Source organism: Melospiza melodia, chromosome 2 (assembly GCF_035770615.1).
Source record: "Melospiza melodia melodia isolate bMelMel2 chromosome 2, bMelMel2.pri, whole genome shotgun sequence".
Lineage (NCBI taxonomy): Eukaryota > Metazoa > Chordata > Aves > Passeriformes > Passerellidae > Melospiza > Melospiza melodia.
In genome coordinates, this window is record NC_086195.1 from 84903024 (window position 1) to 84924870 (window position 21847).

The window sequence follows — 21847 nt, forward strand, 5'->3', positions numbered from 1 at the left end:
TCTTGGCTCTTCAGACTCTGAAGTTCTCATCTTCATTTTAAATTTGCTATGCAAATGTGCTTAAGTAGAAGTGAAAGCTGGTTTTCTCAATTAATTGTTATTCAAGGAGATGATTTTTAAAGGAGTTTTGATATATTGCGGCACAAGATTTGGCCATGGCATGACAGAAAAAGAAAAGAAATAAGGAAGAGCAAAATAGAACATCTGTCTCTCAAGAAATCCAAGAAGTACAAAATATAAGAAGACAAATGTGAGTCAAAGCACTGCAGTGAAACAAGGCCAATGCCTGGGAAGTATTGTACAAAATCAAATTGTTAAGTCACCTAAGTTCTCAGAATCCCTAGAAATATGACAATATGGGACATTTTGAAGGGGTTTTTTCATTAAAGCAAAAAGACAAAATTCAGAATTGGGACTTCATGATTCCTGAAACTAAACACCACATCCTACTGTAGCTGAGAAAGCAGAAGAATAGGAGTCCAGCCTCCAGTGCCTTCCTGAGTCCAGAAATTTCACACATTTCAGAATTTGCTGGCCAGCCACCAACAGACTACTGATGTTCACTAGGCAGCTGAAAGTTTATTGTGGATATAAATGTTCCATATAAATGTTCTGGCATAGCTATTATTATACACACAGTCACTTGCATGGGGATATGGAAGAAGCCTATAGGATTTCAGTCATATGAATAAATACAAAAACACCTAGTAGGAAATAACTGAGAACATACATTATTTAAGATGCCATGACTGATATAAAGAAGCTATTTTGGAATGGAAAAGCGTCATCACTGTTTAATGTCAGACAAATAAATTAAGTATTTTTATCAGTCTACATAATTTCCTATATATCTTAGGAAAATATGAGCACCAAAACCTGCATCTATCTAAACGTACATGAACTTCAACAGCATTGTGTTATATACTATGAATTGTTTCCAATATTTGGTCTGCAAACACCAGGATAAGTACAATGTTTACAGGAATATTCCATGAAGTCACAGTGTAGAGAACTGACAAGGTAGCAGCCTTCTTCTTGTCACATACAAGCATCTGCAGATGGCATGAGCTGAGGCCACGTATATGTGCAGAGAAAAAAGGAGAAATATTTGTTTACTGAGAACTGCAAGAACCTTGTGAATGCTCAAGGAACCATGGAAAGCCAGTAGAAAAAAAAACAGTAGAAAAAAACAAATCAAAACCCAAACCAAACAAACCCAAACCAAACAAAAAACTGTACTACAAAAAGGACTGACATAATAACTGTCTAGGAAAAAGAAGTGTACTTTCTAAAGATTAATGTGTCACTGAAACCTGTGAACAGACAAGCTCCAGGAAGAAGGAGACCTGTCAAGAACATTTTTTAAAGCTATCAAATAGAAACTGGCTGACTCAAATGGTATCCAGTTCTATTGCCAGCACTGATTCCCCATCTTATCAGCTGAGATTTGTATCTCTTACTGTCAGGAAATTAGGTAATCAAAATTGAATTTCTTTTAGGAAAATAATCACTGATACAACTCTCTCTGATGAAGGCAGTACCCATTCAAATACAAAATCTGTGTATTAAATGTAAAACCAGAAGATGAATGCTGTTGTCACCCTAGGAACATCTCCATGATCACTCCAAATCTTACATGGCAAATTGCAGAAGAGCCACAGGAACGAGTATGAGAAAAATCCATCTTTCTCTGGACTTTGAGACAGTGGGGAGTCCTTCATCACCCCCCTTCACAGTCTCATGCTGATACAGAAATACTTGGCAGGTCAAGCATATTGGTATTTTTGTAATTGTACTTCTGGAATTAACTTCTTGTTGCTGAGGGTCATGAGAGCCTGGCAGCAGCAGAACTAACAATGGTGGTATTTTGCCACCACTGCCCCCTTTTCAGATTCAAACCACTGGCCTTCAAGGAGTGCCTGGGGAAGGAGATGGAACATACAGGATATTGACATAACCCAGAAAACATAGGTGCAAAGAAAAGCCTCTTCATACTTTAATATTAAACTAATCAAAAACCCCTCCTCACATTAATAGAGAATGTACGGCACAATTAATTTAATTTATGAGATCAATGACTACTTTTTTGGCTACTACATTTTCTTTAGGACTGAGAGCAGAAAATTTCCTGGCATGCCTGACCAAATGAATCACTCATAAGTCACTTTCTTTCTTCCCTAAAGCACTCCATCATGAATAAAGAATGTCTTTCATAACTTTTCTCCTTGACAAAGGACAGTCTTTTCCCATCGATGGGGCTGGGTTAGGGAGGAATTTACACACATACATCTTATCAACATACATGAGAATCAGTATCTTGTACTCTCCAGTGCACTGGTGGGGACACACAACTGCAACATCTCTACTTTGCTTTCTAAAAATGTTATGCGCGTGATTTTAAAATAGAACATAAAAGTATGCCCACCAAATACCACATTTTTCACACATGCATCTCCCATACTCCTTAATTAAAACTGGTCTTCCAAAATGATTTCATAAAAAAAAATCCACTTGTTTCATGAGTGGCTTTAAGGTAGATTAATCTGCATTTGCACAAAGGTCTTAATTCAGAATAAATTTCACTAATGTAATAATACCAATCAATGTTGATCCCATACTGAGACATCTGCCTTTGCTCAGGGGTTCTCATAGGGCCTGGGAGCCTGGTACACATATTTCCTTTGGGGTTTCCAGTGACTTCACCCCAAAATAAACTTCTGCTTTGCAGAATAAAAACTTCACAAACAAGTTCTGAAAAGGTTTAGTTATAAATGAAAATCAAAAACTATGAGAAAGCTACAGATTTGATGGTTCTTTAATTAGGCTGCAGAACCATAGCTGCTCTTGTCTCCATACTGGCATTTCAGAAAACTGTGCTAAAATTCACAAAGTTCTGGTTGTGACCACTAGTTTTAGTTTTTTAAAACCCATTTTTCATTTCTGTATTCCCCAAGAGCAACAGATCAGCAGGTGCCAAGGAGCACCACGCTTTCTGAAGTGCAATTACAAACTTAGATTTGTTTATTTGCATCCAATAAAATCACAATAACCCACAAACCAACCACAAATTACTTTTGAGAGGAGTGGGTGCATTGCCTTGTCATCTTTGCAACATGCTGAATGTGACATTTACTTTCTGCTGGGCAAATTATTCTCCATTTTCTACCTATATCAGATAATGTTCAGTTTCATCTCTGATATAAATGTATTTCGGTCATATCTGAAGAGACACTTGTAGATGCTATTCAATTTATAAGGTCCTCCTGAACAGTTAAGGACACCTAAGAGTAGGACTTGTAAAGCTTTCCGTTTAAAGGTGTTAATTTTGGCTTCTTTAGACTTCCTAGGGATTTTCTTTTACTCACAAGTCTGCCTCATTCCTGTTTCAGTTTGGAGCTTCAGGTAATCCATTTCTAAGAAAAAACTAGTCCATGGTATGTTGTCCCACCACAAATTTTCATTCTACTTGATTTGAGACATTCAGTGCTTCATCATTTGGAAAAAAATCCTGCAACATCACAGGGGAAGCTCAAGAGTCAGTTTAGCACTGGTGCCTGAAAAATCTGTCCAAAATTGGACAAGTTAAAACAGTTTGAAATGTCAGTCTGAGCAAACCACTGGAGGTGTGGTGGAAAACTTGATCCCAAATTCCTTTTACCTAAAGCACAGCCAAGCCAAAAAAAAAAAAAAAAAGAGTGGGAGCATCTGAAACTGTTCCCCAAACCACGCCAGGCAGTTGCTCCTGGAGAGCTCTGTAGCTGAGTGTGAGCTGGAACAGTGCTCAAGAGTGCCCTGGCTGATAGGGCAGCTGCAGCAGGCAGTAGAGAGGATGTCACTGGATAGATAAGAGAGATTTTGTACCAGAAGAGTTAGAGGAGATCAAGTAGGGATTTAATCTCTTAAAGAACACAGAACATACAAAGGACTGTGGGACACAAAGCTCAGGTGAGAAGAGATTTGTCAGAAAGACTGAGGGGGTATCTATGCCACAGACACAGTGGAGGCAGCCTCACAGAGAAGAAATCCTGACAGCAATCTAGATTGCTAAATGTTTAGCAATGTAGATTGCTAAATAACAGCTAAAAGCTGAAATCAGAAACTACAGGCAAAGCTTTATCAGAAGAATGCTAGGGTCACAAAATTAATTTTGCAAACTTCAGTAAGTCTCAGAATTTAAGTCACCTGCTAAATTCTAACTCAGCCCTCTTTCGGCTAGGTAGTAAGACAAAGTCTCATCTTCATCTGCACATGCAGTTTCCAAGAATCCTGTCTGATGATGGGGTGTGGTCATGTATCATGCATGAAGCTCATGCAGTGGAAGACAGAAAAACCCAGGTTTCTGTGACTATGACAAGTAAATGTTGCCCAAGTGGCAGAGCACCTTCCATTCATTGTTGTACACCAGGTGAAACAAAATCTGACCAGACCACCAGAGCCTGCAAGTTATTAATTCTCTGGGTGCAGTACAGTTAGACCCAAATGCTGATTTGCTCAAAATGTTGTGCAACAGCAGCTACTGAGAGTCATAATTTGAATACTAAAGTAGATAATTCAAGTTCTAACTCTCAAGAGCTGATATTCCTGGGGTCCAGTCTCACTTTGGCTCTTGCTTCTATCTGTAAAATGGGAACAAGTAACCTTGAAGCTACTAGGAACAACTGAAACATTAATGTTATGACATATGCAAGCACCAGGCTCATGAACAGTTGAGGGAATTTATAATTCAGTGCTTAGTCCAGTGTTTCAGAAAGCTGCAGAACAGAAGGCTCTAAGTTAAGAGATTCAGCAACAGAGATCATCACTTTCTGCAGTAAATGAGGCTGAAAAATTCTGAGCAACAAAAAAGGTTAGGTGATTGTGTCAGTCAATCATGTCAGTGATGACAATTTTACCCTACGAGGGGGGGCTGTGCAATACAGTAAAAAACACCTTAACACTGGTGTTTCCTGACTCCAAAGTACTGAATTTAAAAATGAAATTAAAATTTAATTTTATTTTAGTGTATAGTAACTGAAAGAATGCCAGGTAGAAGGTGTCACTTTTCCCTTACGTTCAAGGAATGTAAGAACTGCAACTTGTGTTTTACTGTAACAGGTGATTATGATTTGAACAGGGATCTCAGAATTACTTTAGGTGATCACTGTAGGAGGATTTGCTAAATACCTGAATCAAATTCCTTAAACAATGGTTTTCAATAATGGCAAAGTGGTTCAGGATTACGTTAAACCAAAAGTATTTTGTACAACCCTTCAGGTAAATAGGCCCCCACAGGGAGTTAAAATTCTGGTACATTTCCCATTCACTTTGTCAATTCCAAATTAAACCATAAGCATAGTGGAAACAGTGTAAAATACCTCTGCAAAACTTACAAAAAGCACAAAAAACCCCCGAGGGTGCAATTTTTGGCACTGTAGAGGGTACACCCATTGTTTGAAAAACAAATCCCAGTCAGTGAATCAGAAAAAGTGACTAAGAGCTACTGGGCACCACGGATCTGCCCTGAATAGGAGACAGTGTGGAGCAGCCCTGTCCAGGAGCGTGCAGGAGCCAGGCTGCTGCTCATCTCTGCTGCAAAGGTAGGTGGAAGGAAGGAAGGAAAGGAAGGAAGGAAAGGAAGGAAGGAAGGAAGGAAGGAAGGAAGGAAGGAAGGAAGGAAGGAAGGAAGGAAGGAAGGAAGGAAGGAAGGAAGGAAGGAAGGAAGGAAGGAAGGAAGGAAGGAAGGAAGGAAGGAAGGAAGGAAGGAAGGAAGGAGCGAGCACACTGTAGCAGTGTTTTTATGCACAACCTACTTTTCCACAGCAACCCAGCCATGCTCTCTGCCTCCTTGGGAGCAGCTGAGTCAAAATTCAGCTCTCTCCTTGCTCTAGCCAGGATTCGGCTCCTCTCTCCAGCTCACACCCCTGCTGCCCAACAGGGCCCTGCTGCCCTCTGCTCCAGCCTGGATGCCAGGGCACAAACTCTTCCCAAGGAGCACTGGGGAAAGCCCTGAGTAACCTGCTCTGCTCCCAGTGCTGATCCTGCTCTGAGCTGGAGACTATACTGGAGAATTCCCAACACTTCATCCAACCCTAATGAGTACATAATTTTTATGAATTACAAAAATGTGCTTGCTTTCTTTACAGGTGTATCTTGGGCAACTGGTGTCCTGATCCTTAAAAAAGAGATAAAAGACTAAAGCAAAGCAAAAGAGCAACTATGTAAGTGCCTGCAAAAGTATCATCACAGCAAGGATTTAATCACAAGTTTTTATTTGGCTTGACAGTTAGAATATGACAGCACACTAATGATTAAAACTGCATTTAGTTTTGAGCACTGCTCTTGAACCTTAGTTACCAGTTACACTGCTGCTCTGACTGCCAGTCAGAGCTGAAATACAACGGCAACTTTGAGGAGAAAAGATGGAACTTGTATAACTATCTACCTGGTTGGGATCAGATCCACTGCAATGGAGAAGAAGATGGGCTGGCAACCAGCAAATAGTTGACACATTTAGATCAGCCTAAATTTCCTGCCTTGTCATTAAAAAAAGCTGGAAGAAGAGACCAAGGAATATATGCTGCAGCAACGCAGGTCAGCACAACAAACAAATATAAAAACAAGGACAAAAATGCCAGAGACAGAAAAGCAACAGAATAAGAGGACATATCTGGCACCAACAGACATTTGTACACATTTCATTATGTTGTCAGATAAGTAATTTAATTAAACAGCAAGTGTATCAGTGTCTTACCAGAGTATTATGAATAGCACTTAAATTATGGCGGTTCATAAACCCAGGACATTAGTATTCTATCCACCTTAAATAAAAAGTTTTGACTCCATCAATTTTAATACCCAGTTGCTTTAAGAAGTTGGCTACAGTATGATGGCAGCCTGCCCAGGTTCTTTGCTCAATCAAGCAATAGTTGTCTTTGACCAAAAAAGAAAAAAATAGCCAACAGTATCCTTGCTGAATGCCCGCTGGCATCTGCTATCAAAATAGGAAAAAGGGACTTAAAAGAAAATTAAAAACTTAAAAGTTTAGTATTTTAGTTAACCATAATATTACAAAATAGGTTGTTTTAGTAATTCCTTATTGAAGCTACCCAGTTTAGATTAATTTTTCAAAAAAACTACCATGCCATTTTTATCTATTACTTTAATTGTATGTACATAAGAACTAATGTGCTGCAGACATAAAAAACCTGCATCATTTACCTCTGTATTATACAACACAGCATGTCACAATGCCCTAGGCAAGGTCACCAAACTCCTAACAATGCTGTAGGATGTGACAGAGGAATCCATCTTTATAAATTAGACTTCATTATACATGATCCTGCTCATAAATCTTGATGTATCACTTTCTATAACTCTACTTTGCACTTGCATGTACACATACTAGATATTCTAATCTAGAACTTCTAATTCACAGAGTACTTTACAAATACACCCTGGGTGTATGCTTGTGTGCATAAAGCCACTGTGCTGCTGCAATAGCAGCGCTCTAAATGAGACCCGACCTCCCAGAGCACCTGCCCTGCTCTGTGCCCTTCTGGTCCCCACCTGGGGATGGAAAAGCTGCAGGAGGCCGGTTTGCCAGAGCAGGTAGGTGACCTGAAGCTATAGAAGCATCTGAAATGAAACAGACCATTTCTCTTTGGGAGTTGTGCAAAGCAAACCCTGTGAGGAACCAACCTGGTTGGTTAGACTTACAACACTGATCGGAGGAGCAGGTGAGCCTGCTTCCCGGAGGCAAAGCCAACCCTCTTCGTTTCGGAGGCGCTCAGAAGGTGCCTCCGACACGGAGCGAGGGGGCGGCTTAGCCCCGAGCCCGAATGCGTGTGTGAGCAGCCGCGCTGCCCGCCGGTTCCCGGGCAGGTGCTGCCTGCAGGGGCCGGGGGCTGCGACCCGCCTGCCCCGCTCCTGCCCGCAGCCCAGCCCGCCCGGTGCCCGTCCCGCCCGGCCAAGCCGCGGGCTCTCCCCGCTCCGGCAGCGGAGATGGTGCCCCCGGCCGTGCTCCTGGAGCGGGACCCCTCCTCATGCTGGGGCCGGGGCGTCCCCTCAGCGTCCCCGGGCAGGTAGCGGCGGCCGCGGCGCGGCGGGGACTGACCTGCGAGCCGCCGCTCCCGGACATTCCTCCACAGCAAGTCCCAGGCTTTGGCGGTGGAGTCCCGCAGCTGCTCGCTCAGCGACCTCCGGAGCTGCGCCTTGGCCGAGCGGCGCTGGCTGCTCATCCTCGGCGGCTCCGCATGCCGCCCCGGGCAGCCCCGCTCCGCGCCCGCTCTCCTCGCCGGGGACGGGCGGCGGCGCCCACACGGGGCCGCGGGGCAGCCCCGCCGCGCCGCAGCCGCGTCACCGCCGCCCCGGGCGGGCGGCCCTTCCTTCACCTGAGCGCCGCCCGCCCCGGCCCCCGGGGCAGCGCTCCCGCCGCCAGCCTCGCTCCCTCGCTCCCTCGCTGCCTCCCTCAGCGCCCCGTCCCGCGCCCGCCGCTCCCCGCCCTCCTGTCCTCCCCCGCGCTGCGGCCCCCGCGGGGCGGGGAAGGTGCCCCGGGCTCCGGCCCCGCTCCTGCCCTGACCGGGACCCCGCGCCCTCGGGCACCACCGACGGACCGGCACCCCGCGCGTCCCGCGGCCCCGCGCCTAAATTCCGTGACCCCGCTTGTGCCCGTGGGCCCATTTGGGAGCTGCCCTGCTGTCAGCTCCTGCTGCCGCCGCTGCGCTCCCTGGACAGCGACCGGGAGCTGCCCGCCGCACCCCGGCCGTGCCGCTCCAGCGCTGCGAACGCCGCTCCGGGGACAGGTCACCCGCCACGAGGTGACAGAAAACCTGCCTGGCAACGGGCTGCCTTTTTCACGGGAGGCTGTAATAGGCGCTTTGCCCATGCTTCAACTTTTGCGGAAAGAAAATTAGGTTTCTTTCTCAGAGGCCTAGGTTCATCAACTCTACACCCAAGATCAAGCCATAGTCCTCACAACACAGCCTCTCCTGTTTCTTTCCCACTTTCTCTGCAAGCCACCCACTTACTCTCCCCCTCCTTCCCCCTGCATGACTTCTTCTCTTACAAGCTCTTTTGAAAAGGTTTCAAAATTAAACCCCGGCAGACACTTTTTGCACACTTCACAGACTAAAATGAATCCTGATTTCTTCATCCGTAGGCTAGCCAGAAAGTAATGGCAGGGCCCTTATCCCATTTAGGAAAACCATTTTGTGTCTCTGCTTCTTCTGTGCTCTGGGAAATACTGTTTTAACAGTGTCCCCTTCCCTATCCTGGATGTGCCTCCAGCAGAGAGTCTGATAGCTGAGAAGGACAATGGCCGCTTCATTCCATTTAGTCACAATCAATTACTTACTGCTTGCTCTTTTGGCAGAGTATTTGTGATGTGTAAAGCAGAGGCTGATGTTCCTGCAAGGGAGTGCCCTACTGTGAAAGAGCTGCATGGCCAGGTGAAGCAGTCATGTTAAACATTATCGATATCCCCCTCTTGTTTAGATTTAAACTGTTACTGCAATGTCAGAAGCTAAAAGCAAGCAGACAGATGTATTCCATGTTACCACTGTTAATAATGTCTTCTGCTTACTTTGTGGTGTGAATTTGTTTTCCTTTGTCCCTGCTTTTAAGAGGTTCATCTAAAAAGGTTCATCTTAAGCTACTCTATTTTAGCTGATATAGTGAAGACTCTGTGCTTGTCCAGAACTTGTACAGATGTTGTATGTCACTCCTCTGCCTGCAGTTCCAATGTCCTCCAAATGACTGGACAAACACTTCTGAGAAAAGGGATGCCTTCCAGGGATGGATGCATCCAAGATCTGGAAGGGAGACAGCATAATTATGTAAATACTCCCACATCCCATGACCCAGAGCAAACACCTGCTGATGTTAATGGGAGAAGAGAGGATTACGGTTCCTACAATCAGCTCCTCTGCCCAGTAAATCTGCCTCTGACCTCTGCCTCTCTTTATTTAATCTCTCACCAACACAGCTATTACCAGTACATAAGACCTACTATGCCTGTTTACTGCCACAGGCTTTTATCAGTTAGGAACCAGGCAGAGATGAGAAATTAATTCCTGATATTGTACTCAGCTGCCCTATAAAGATGAGCCGTGACAGACAATCTAAAAGTGAAATAATAAACTCAGTTTTGAAGGTTTTGTATCATACTGCTGTGTCACCACCCACAAACGTCAGCCAGTACTGCAACCTTCAGCAGTGCTCTTCTGGCAGCCACACTTGGATGCACCAACTTGGAGTGCCCTGCCTGTCTGGAAGATAGATATCCCTTTCTTCAGTGGCTGTCTGTGATGGCCAGAATGTAGCAATAGAACAAAAGGTATTGTCTTCCCTTCTGCAGCATTTTTGAAGATCTCGCTTTATCAAAAATATCCCTAGACTTCCAGGTTTACTGAAAGCAGCTAATTAGTGACTAGATAGTGGCAATTGCTAATCCCATGTTATCTCACCACCAGTTACTAAGATAAACTGCAGTGATATGGCTGTATTTCATAATAAGCAACAGAAATGAACTGGCAAGCCTAGACCAAACTCTGTGGCAGGCACTGACAAAAATCTTACTGATTTCAGGTACTTTATTGTGGAAAACTGAATCCAGAGGCAAGATCAGATATTGTAGTTTTCTCCCCAAAGAAAACAGTGCTATTGAGTAATGAGAACACATCTCATGCAGCAACTGGCCTATTCCTATTTTATGCTTTTAATCATAGTCAGCTGTTCAGAAGTCTAATTACCATCACGAGTATTTTTGATGTATTACACCTCATAGTAGCAGTTACACTAAGAGCTATTCTGCAGAAGAAGTTACAATAAGAGCTATTTTGCTTGAAGGAGGGTACATGTTAGGAATTATTCATCGGTTAAACAAGCCTAATTTCCTTTTAGAATGTTAGAAAACCTGACAAGATGGTGAAATTCTGGTCTCTCACACATTTTGCATATGTTGGTTAAGTGTATAAGTAGCCAGCTGATCAGTACTTGAAACATTCTGACATCCAGCACAAGATGGCTATCATTTCTGGGGGAAAGAAAAGGAAAGCACATTTTCCACAGAATATACAGTTTTCCTGCTTGATATTAGTCTTGCCAAAATGGTTCTTTTCAGAGCAATTGCAATGAAACCACTGTATATGATGAAGAGAAAGGAGAAAGTTCCCAGCTGCCTTAAAAGAAGTTGAAATATTACATTTGTCTTTGCTCATTGATAACAGAATATTGGCAGGAATAAAAGTACTGTCTAAATCTTGAAGGCATATAAAATATTGGGGAAATGTCTAAACTAGTTGTACCCATGCTCTGATGCCATTGTGGCACAGAAGTCTGATACACTTATTTTATATTTAGCAATTTATAGCTCCTTCCAATCACCATGGTAATTAAACACCAAGTTAATTGACACAGCGTAGTATTCTGGCCCCTAATTAGCGGAGTGTTTTTAATTTGTTACAGATTCCATTATGCAGCCTGATGTAGTCCTAGTAAAGTAACTGTACACTAACTCCAATGCACCTGGTAAGAGAATCAGACCTAAGGAAAGAGAAACAGGACTACATATTGGTTTGCCATTTGTAAACTACTGAAAGACTATGATAAAAGTGCAACTTCTTTCCTTTCCACCCTCTTGTCTTTAATTATCATGAGTCAGGATTTTTTGTTAGCTTTATCACCTCACAATATTTGCCTACATGCAGAAGAGCAAAACAAGATATGTCATGTGGAGGAAAATGTGGGAAGAGTGCATCCTTGGTTACTATGTGCTGTTTAGAGGACACAGGCTCCTTACCCTGGTATCTCTTAGAAAGTAATACTAAAGCAAAGAGGAAATTACAGGATCTACAAGATCAATTATGTGGTCTGATGCTAATAAGTGCAATGCCAAATTTTATAGTTAATTTCATTCTTCAAGAACTGACTGTAATGAAGATTCTTGAAATTTATGATACCCAAAATGGTGTTGCTGTGCTTTTGTAGCTTCAAATAGTAGCTCAGACAGCCTAGATATAAACACATCAAGTAATGTTTATAACTTTAGCAGTGGTCTTTATCTCTTTGGGGGTCCTAGAGCTCTGGAATTTGTTTTCTATCACAGCTTAAATGGTCTGAGTGGGATGTTGTAAGTCTGGGTTACCACTGGAAGGGAAGAAAAGATTTGAGGTTTTCCATTGCTTGTTTTCCTAACAGCAGACTCGGGTGAATTTCATACTAATTCTGTGGTTGAAGTTATGTGAAAAGCACCAAGGGCATATGAGTAGGTGTCCTCTTTGACATCTAAGTAAACAAACAAATATTTTGAATTTTGAATAGAGAAAAATAAGAATCACTGTGAATGAGGACAAAATGTTCTAGCTTGTGCCCTGGCACTCTCTCCTTGTTTTTTTTTTTTTAATTTACATATACAAATTATCATAATTTTGAGGTAGCTTTAATGAGAACAAGTCATATATTAGTTTCACTCTTTTCTGATTTATCAAGAGATTGGCACCCATAAGTTCATCCTACTTCATTTCAGCTTTGTGAATCTCTGGGAAAGGGTTGCTCTGCACTTTGCCAACAGCAGAGCACTGCTGGCTTTCATTAGTGGGGGCCAAATTCTTTCACTTTTGTTCACAATGATTAATGCTGAAATAAATGGAACTTCTTGCAGTATTCACTGTGAACAGACTCTAAGTACGCTCAGATACAGACTACAGTAACAAAGTGTCTGCTGTTTGACTGTGCTCCCTCTCCCTTGCGAGAACAGGCATGGAGGGCATGGGGGGAAATTAAGCTTTAATTCTGTTCATACAAAGGATGATACTTTATTGTTGTTATTATTAATAACAAATTGTTTTCTCGAAGTGCTTGGAAGCAAAAACTGGATGGAGCTAAAGTTCAATCTTTGCCCTCAGGAGATTGCAAACTAAATATAAAACAGGACACCGATGGAGAGAAGACCTGATTGGGGTAGGAAGGGTGGAGTATGAGAGAGAAATAGAACTGGCCAGAGTAGTAACTGCTGGTACTTCTGGCACATCAGAATAGTGTCTGGAAGCACTGGTGCAAAGTGAGTTAGCAAGAGGGTCTCCAAGGAGGTTAATGTGGTATCTTTATATATTCAGAGGACCAACTTTCAAGAACGAGGGGCATTTTTAACAAAGGCATGCAAATGTGTATTTGAAAACATAATGAGTAGACAGCAAAAGCTGGGATCCTGTACACAAACAGGCTGTGGGGAGAAAGCTTTTAATATTGAACACATAGGTGAGGCAAGGGAAGGGTCTTCAGACTTCAGTCAAGCCGCCTCTACTTGATGCACCATAAAGGCAGGATGAGCTGCGATGAGCAGTGATAGAGAGAACTGCCAGGGTGTTTGCATTTGGGATGCAATGCAATAGACCAGATTGTGTCTATCAAGGCAGAGTAAATGGGAACAAAAGTGAAATGGTAAATGTGGGATGAAATTTTTTTTTTTCTACAGCAATCAAAAATTTTCACCTGGAAACCTCCTCCTGACAAAATCCATTGTTTCTTAAAGAATAAAAATTAAGAGAAATCATATATGTTTCTGGAAAATAAATGGGGTTTTTTGGGTTTAACTCAGCAGGGTTTTCACATTCTGGCCAGCTTTAATGTGCACATTTCTCTCCATCTTGCATTCTGCTTATATCTAGCTCTTGCAGGTTATTTTTAATAACTCCTCTACCTCTCCAGTCTCTTGTACTAAGACAGTCTAAATTGTCACAGGACATTATAAACTCCAGGAGAAGGTCCTGTGTGACAGGAGATATGTTATACATCTGTTATATATAACATATATAGCATATATAACAGATATATAACATACCTCCTGTTATATGAGAATGGTGAAGAAGGGAAGAGGGAGGCAGCTGTGGTTCAAATGATGATTGGATGGATTGCCCCCTGAGTAAACAAGGCACTTCTATGGAACAGCAGACAACCAAGCTGATGCTTCAGCTGAAATCCTGAAGAATTGCAGCCACAAGAGCCCTTGCACATTTCTCAGATAACAGACGAGAGGAATGGACAAAACAAACCAAGTGCCAATAAACTTTCACTTCCTTTCGTAAGATGCTCTGTGGACATCTTTAAAATATATTACATTGAAGATATGAAGTCTTGTGCTGAGCAAAGCCAGTCTCTGTAGAAATAGCCAATGCTTCAATGATTAAGCAACTGGGAAAGTGAACTACATTTTATATGTGTAGATGCATTGGTTTTTTACTGGAGCTGAGCTTGAAATTTTGAAGTGATTAATGCCCTTGAATAAGGGAGCAGCTATGTTGAAACACAAAATGTCTCAGCACAGAATATTGCCCCTGTTCTTCTCATTTCAGCTTCTGGTGTCTGATTTTCTCCCCCTCTTCAGTCACTTGACAAAAATATATTGTTTTAAACTACATCTTTCTTTGCTCTCAAAGTGTTCATTTCCTTAATATTGTATTGGGACCTTGTCTAAGCAACAATTTTTAATTTTTCTTTTCTAAACTTCCAACTGTTATTACCATCACAGTAGAAATAATTGGAACATTTGTGTAAAAAAGCCTTGCCTTGCAGCAGTCAATGGCAATTTAGCACACACCATAGCAGGATATTGGTTCAGAGACCTGGGAGCTTTTTCTCTTTCTTTTTTTTATAACTCTCCTGGATTACACAGGAAAACATGATCAGTCTTGACAGCAGGTTCTAACAACAATGCAAGCAAATTGTTCCCCAAACGAATTTACTTGTGAGAGTAAGAACTTTTTTTCAGATACGCAAACACTTCTCTGCACACACACCTTTTGAGTAATCAGGCTACTGACTGATGGCAGCATATTGCCAAGCATCAGTATATTGCAACCTCCATCACTGGCCACACAACTACTACTATTTAAACTTGTTTAACAGATTTTAAATGTATACATTTGGTAGAATTAAAAAGCAATGGCACTCATGTTTTTGGCCAGTAAATAAAGAGTGTTGTGGCCAGTTGCAGTAGGGGATAGAATTTCAGGTAGGAAGTATAGAATGGCCAGAATCAAAATTTGGCTGGGGCCCAAGCCAATCCCTATTAACCTCAACTGTTCTACAGGATCTTGAATCACTAAAGCTGATTTTAAATTTCTTCTTGATTCCACAATAAAGAAGGGCTAATTGTCTGTCCACAGTATTGCCTGAATCTCATTTGAAGTGAAGGCTGGTGACGATTCGATTGTAAGCATCATTTCCCACAGCTCCATTGGGAAGGTTTCCCAGCCGCCTCAGAGCCTGCCTAAGCCCACTCCATCACCCAGCTCTGGCATTACAGAACTCTCTGTTCCAGCAGGCTGAGTGGTACAGCCATTCCTGGGAGTATAAAGGAGCTTAAGCTTAGGAAGAATGCCTGTTTCATGACATTTAACATATCTGGGTATTCCCACTGAGAAGCAGGATATTCATGCTGTGGAGAAGGGGCTGGACTAGGTGGATCTGCAGCTCTTTATGTTCAAAAATATCCCTGTTTCTGTGAGAACATTTTGGTAGTGTCAGGCAGCACCTGTATTCCATTAACTCCAAAAGCATTTCAGTGTTTACAGTAACCAGGAAATGTCCATGTCTGTGTTATATTAACAAGTCAGCAGTAACAACTGCAGTTTCAGTTTTTAGAGCAATGTAGAGAAAGGTTTACTTTGAGTTGCTGAGGGTTTTTTTGCTTGAAAAACAGAGGCCTGTAGTACTGCCCTTGAAACCATTACAGAAAGCTTCAGGGAAAAAAGTTACCAAATGATGTCCAATAGCACTTCCTATAATCAGGGAGGCAAAAGCATAGCTATGAGTTGCAAGTCTAAAAAGTACTTGTGACAACAAATTTGTAGGTCCTTCACCTTAGTATTTTTGCTCGTACTCGTCCTGCCTACTGCATGTAAGGGAGTTTGCATAATGGCATAATTTCATTCAACATTCATTATGTTGGAAACCAAACTGTGTCATATTTTTATGTGGACTATACTACATATGCTCAGAGAGGTAAGCCATAAGGTACCACTGCAAAGTAGGCAGCAGACTTTATAGGAGCAGTGATGTGGTGCTAGAGAATTACAGTCTATGTAACAGAACTCACCTGTGAGAAATTAAAGCACAGCTTTTTGTAGTCTTCCAAATAGGCTCCAATTTCTGCATGCAAGAGGCAAAAGATCTTAGCTATGCACTCATGCGCTTTTCACATAACTGAATTTTAATAGTGACATTAAATTACTATTATATAAACAGTAACATCAAAGACTATGGGAGAAAGCTAGAAAATATATTTTTCTTTTCTCTTTTGGATTGAAAATGGTACATTGTAAAGCAACTTAATTCCCAAGAAGGCAGTAGCAGGGACTGCTCTGTACTTGGCCAAGCATACGAAAGGTAGAGAGACCTTAAGGAGGTGTTTCCCCATCACCTGCTGCTGTGTACACTGATGTGACCAGAATGATGACAGAGATCACAGTCACAGCTCTCTACTGAGTGTGCCACCCCTTGCCTGCCAGAAAGCACCATCTTTTTTATTTATAATTACTTGAAAAGGTGATTCCAAAAAGAACAGAGCAGGCTTCAGCTCCTCCTGAAACACTGTATTCAGCTGGCCTGATCCCCCTCTTATTAACAGGCACTTTTTTGAGACTCCATCAAGACATTTCTCCTTGACTTTATTTAAAAGCCATGCAAATGAAGGAGATATGCAATCAGGACTATTCCAGGAAGCAAGAAAAGGTTTTTACTTTGCTTGTATGTATTGCTGGTTCCAGAGTTCATTTTTTCAGTATTGCAATGACTTCTAGTGAAATCAGTTCCTAGAGATGATGACCTTTACAGTGCTGCAGGTACAGCTGTTGCTCATCTTGTTTACTTATGCTACTGTCATGCAGATTCATTCCAACACCTTTTTGTCATTTTGGGTTGACACAAATCTGTTCAGCAGTAATTACTTGAGATTGTTCTACATTTCAGGGAATATTTTGACTCATTTACATTACAAAAACCCATGCAAATTGCTAGGAGAATAGGTGCTAAAGGGATTATAACTCAACAGGATCTTACCACAGTGATAGCTTTTGAGACAGAAGATCAGTTAATTTACCTGACAGAGAACATTTATATTAAGTAATCCTTGGTTTGATCAAATTTATCAGATACATGCTTTCAGAGTTCAGGCCCTAAAAATATGTGACTGTCAATGCCAAAGGCAAAAAAAAGTGTCAGAAGTAAATATGGAAACCAAAAACCACTCTATTTCTGACTCATACTGGAGGTTATTCCCTATTTCTATTCTGAAATGTTGCTAAATAGTTTTAAAATGATTTAAAGTACTTCACTGCTGCCAGTCAAGTCAAAAAGAAAACTGTTTCAACTGGGAAACATTATCCTTCTTTAGGACTTAAGTAGATTTGGGGTTATCCACCTCTTTCCTGTCCTATAGCTTATCTTTTATAGCTGGGCAAGATAAATGCAAAATAGGTTGTATGTGCTACTAGAAAGTAGTAATAGGCTCTTACTTTGCTTTGCACAAGTATAAATTACCCTTTTAATGCAGAAATGCTGAAACTTAGGGTCTTTTCAATAATTACCAGGGACACCCTCCATTCCCAAAAGAAGTACTCTAATCATTCTTAAAAAAAAAAACAACAAAGCAACACCACAATTTAAACCAACCACTAGTTCCCCAAAAGAAGTACCCTAATAATTCGTAAAAAAACCCCAACAAACCAACACCACAATTTAAACCAAACACTAGTGACAGTCTCACATTAATAATGAAGTTATTCATTTGATGAAGTAACTGCAAAAATTGCCATATCCTTCACTGGAAATTTTCATCTAGTATGGGTACTCTTACCATGTTTATTAAGCATACATGAACATAAAGCCCTCCACTTCTTGCTGATTTGATGATCCTCATTAATAGGGGAAAAGATTCCAGCACAGAGAGTGTGCTGCTGCTTCTGAATATTGCATATATTGGATATCCTTATGAAGGTGAATAGGAATTTAGTGCCACATTTTTTCATGAGGCAAGTAAAATGATTCTATCTCCCCTGCTTACCATCCTTCACTGACTTCTCTGAATGTTTATTTTTGTAGACATTTTTGTAATGTTGATGATGGTGGGCATCACTGTAATATAGTTCCCTGAATTTACATGATTACATTATAATAATATCAATGCTGTTTTTTATACTTCATATAAATCAGTGTTTTATTTGCTCTCACAACTAGTGCTGCAAATTGAACAGCTGTTTTCACAGAGCAGTTTTAATTAAGCTGTCCATAATGCTGCCTAGATATTTTTCTGAGCTGGTAACACTTCATTAAGTATGCAGTATCAGTGAACACTTCAAATCATTCCTGAACATTACCTCACACTTCGGTAAATTGAAATCCCATCTTCACTGAGGTTGTCAAATCACCTTGTTTTGGTGATTTGAATTTGGTATTCAGAAATCTTTCTAATCCTCAGAACCCTAGGAAATCTTGCATTTGCTACAGATTTTGCCATCTGTTCACTCACTTGTCAAGATAATCAAGCTTTAAATGATACTTGCCCTAGTAAAATCCTTTGGGCAACCTATTATTAGCCTCTCTTTATTCTGAAAACTGACAAGTTCAATTTATGTGTCTTTGGATCTTTTATGAAGTTTATGTTTTATGACCAAAATTTGCTTCCCACACTGATTTCTCACATTTTTTCATCTCTGTTTTGAATATCTCTGCAATATTAGTTTTGAAAGCCAAGATAAGTTTTATCTCTTCCTGTTTTTCTGTGCAAAACCAGCTTCCTTTTTCTTTTTACAAATCCATACTGGATCCTACATCTGTATTCTCATTTGGGAATGTTATAGATTGCTTTGTTATTTTCAGAAACATATGATAATTAATGTGGGAAGCAGTAATTATTTTTGTTGCCCACAATGACTTTTATTCACCTTTAAAAATGGGTATCATTTTATCAGCCTTGGACAGCTGAACCTGATGAATGTGTCCCAGCACTTCCATGATTAGCTCCATTTCTCACAGTGGAAATTTCTTTGTCTCTTATTTGCAAAAAAGATTCCAGAATGGACTCACATCCAAGCATTAAGTCTGTTAAGGAAAAGGCGTTAAGGAAATATTCTGTTCAGGCACAAAAATTTCATGGTTTTATAAACTGTGCCCCTAAGTCTTAGAGTGTAAGTTCCTTTCCAATTTTTAGATGTGGTTACAAGTCATCATCTAGGAATATAAACAGGAATCTGGAATTTCAGCTTTTGGTCCTCAGTTTTTAAACCTTGCTTGTTATTACCCAGAAAGGTGGCCAATCCCCAGCCAGCCAAGAGGACATAACCCATGGGTGATGCAATGATGGACCATGGTGTGGCCATTAACCAGCAGAAAGAAAAGCAAGGACTTGTTTTGATTGCAAGGATGGAGAAGATGTATTATACATGGGTTTAGAGACCTTGCAGAACCATTTGTCCATTTCACTGAGAGCCACGGAGGAGTAAGATGCTCTGGACAGCTCAGAGGTATGGAATAGAGCCAACAGGAAGGGCAGAAGGAAGGGAAGGGAAGGGAAGGGAAGGGAAGGGAAGGGAAGGGAAGGGAAGGGAAGGGAAGGGAAGGGAAGGGAAGGGAAGGGAAGGGAAGGGAAGGGAAGGGAAGGGAAGGGAAGGGAAGGGAAGGGAAGGGAAGGGAAGGGAAGGGAAGGGAAGGGAAGGGAAGGGAAGGGAAGGGAAGGGAAGGGAAGGGAAGGGAAGGGAAGGGAAGGGAAGGGAAGGGAAGGGAAGGGAAGGGAAGGGAAGGCATCATAAGCAGGACAGTAATCAGACTCTAAAATGGCTGGGACTATAAGAAGAAACTAAATAGTGGTAAGGAGGAAAACTAAAACTGGATTTTGCAAAGAAGAAAATGTAGAGAAAGGGAATAAATACAGGGGAGTCCAGAAGTCTATCACAGAAAAAACAGTATGAGGTATTTGTGCATGGTGTAGAGGAGTGAGCACAGCAATGAACAAAGTGCTCTGCATGGAACGATCTCTGTTTGCACTGCTAGTCCAGGTTAACAGAATTAACCCAGTTAACTTTAGAATGCTTGGGTTTGTACTTCATTCATTTTAACTTCATCTGTGAAAGAGAAATGTTAATAAAATTTCAAAAGCAACAGATTTCCCTTCCTTGAATTTTGGACACCCACTGTTAAAAGAGAATTGAGGGAGATTGGAAGGGGGGTTGGAAACACATGTCCTTGAGAGGATATCTCATTCCATCCCAAACCAACTGTCTAGAAGAGGTGCTACAGTAGGTCTATGGAGCAGGACTTGATCTAGCTGAAAAAGATGTTACAATTTAAAAAAGCATCTCTACCCCAGTTACAGAAGAGGTTCTAAGAAAGCCATCTTGGACTGGAGGTAAAGCTGGAGGTATCAATTCCATCTCACATTTCCTGTTTCTGTAGAATCCTAGTAGTATTTCACCCTTTTAGACTCATTTGAAAATCTCAGGTTGAGTGTGTTTCAGTTTCACTCTAGTCTTTTCAAAGTCTCTAATAGATCTAAAAGCAAATTCATCATGATTCTCAATAGAATTTGTGTTCTGAAAGCCTGTAACTTGTTTCTTCCTTCGTTGCTTTTTAACATGGGCTATGTTTTGATGTGGAGATGTAGGAATTGTTTTGCTGTTGAATAACAACTTTTCTCTTGCAGCACGAGCTGTAAAACATGAACACCTTGTTGGATCACACTCTGAAATCTGAAATGGGCATCCTGCCAAGGCTCAGGGCTTCCTTTTTGTTTTGACTGTTGCAATGTTCTTGTTTCTGTTAGTATCACGTTCCTAGCACTTGTGCTTTTCAGACACCTACGGCCAAACAGCGTAACTCCACTGAGCCCACTGAAGCTGCAACAGACGTGAATTTGTCTCAGTATGTCTGTAAATTAACCAGTCATTTAAGCTGGAGAGTGACATTGATAAGCAATAACCGCAGAGGAGTGGTGAAAGGAAGATATCTCCTAGTTAGTTTTGGACAGTTGACACTAACTGCGTTGTCAGATAAGTCTTACTGACTGTGGGAAAAGCTGAGTGGGAAAAGTCACACTCGCCGCCTGCTAACCGTAGGAGGAAAACAGATCTGGAATGCAGAGGAAATCTTGACATTATCTGTTCCCCCAACCCCTACCAGCCAGGCAATCAAAATAACTAGCTGAGTATCAGCTGCCTCTGTTCCTGCCCCAAATAAAGGTGCTTTCTTGACAGAGCTTTTGCTCACAGGAGAGCAGGCAAAGAGAAGAAGTCTGAAGTGGGTGTGGGGGAGTGCTTCCTGCCAGAACCCAGGAGCAGCTTCTCTGTGACATCTAAAAGAATACTGATGACATAAACCTAGTGCTGTAAACAGAGGTGGCTCTGCCATTTCCAAAGGACAGCAATTCATGCCTGACAGCCCTGCAGCCCAGAACTCCTGTACTCCATTGCTCCACTTGGCTTCCATTGACATCACCAAGGACACTGTGCCAGGCTCTGCTACAAGAAGGATCAAACCCAAGGGAACAAAACCACTGGAAAGAACTCCTCTCTTCCCATCCAAATTTTGTTGTTTAAGAATAAAGTGTAGCTGTTTCAAATGAACACTTGCACAGTAAATTTATTTCCTTCTGAGCCCTCACAAGACACAAGGTTTATCAATACCCAAGGAAGCACTGTATACTATACTTACATATATGTATCATATATACATCAGAGCAAATTAGAGACACTCTCACATATTTCTGTGTACACTCACCTAGGTGTAGCTTAATACTCTGGATGTCATCCCTATAAGGTTGTTGTTATAAAAAATCAAGAAATATGGGGTCATAGAAGAGTATCACGGCAACAAGAGCAAC

At 41.5% G+C, this 21847-nt stretch overlaps 1 protein-coding gene and 1 long non-coding RNA gene across 6 annotated transcripts in view; one reads left to right on the plus strand and one right to left on the minus strand.

The window, feature by feature from the left end:
• STARD13 (StAR related lipid transfer domain containing 13) overlaps nt 1–21847 on the minus strand; it is a 284737-nt gene that overhangs the window by 132167 nt on the left and 130723 nt on the right. The window contains exon 1 of one of the 5 annotated variants that reach the window (XM_063149153.1): nt 8093–8233. The exons of the other annotated variants lie outside the window; for them this stretch is intronic. Coding sequence (XP_063005223.1) covers nt 8093–8216 — 124 coding nt within the window. The 5' untranslated portion in view covers nt 8217–8233. Of the gene's footprint in view, nt 1–8092; nt 8234–21847 lie in introns of those variants that run through there. 5 annotated transcript variants of the gene reach the window in all.
• On the plus strand, nt 7440–21590 carry LOC134414498 (uncharacterized). Its single transcript, XR_010026758.1, has 3 exons — nt 7440–7587; nt 19278–19496; nt 20672–21590. It is a non-coding gene; the product is annotated as an uncharacterized LOC134414498 (long non-coding RNA).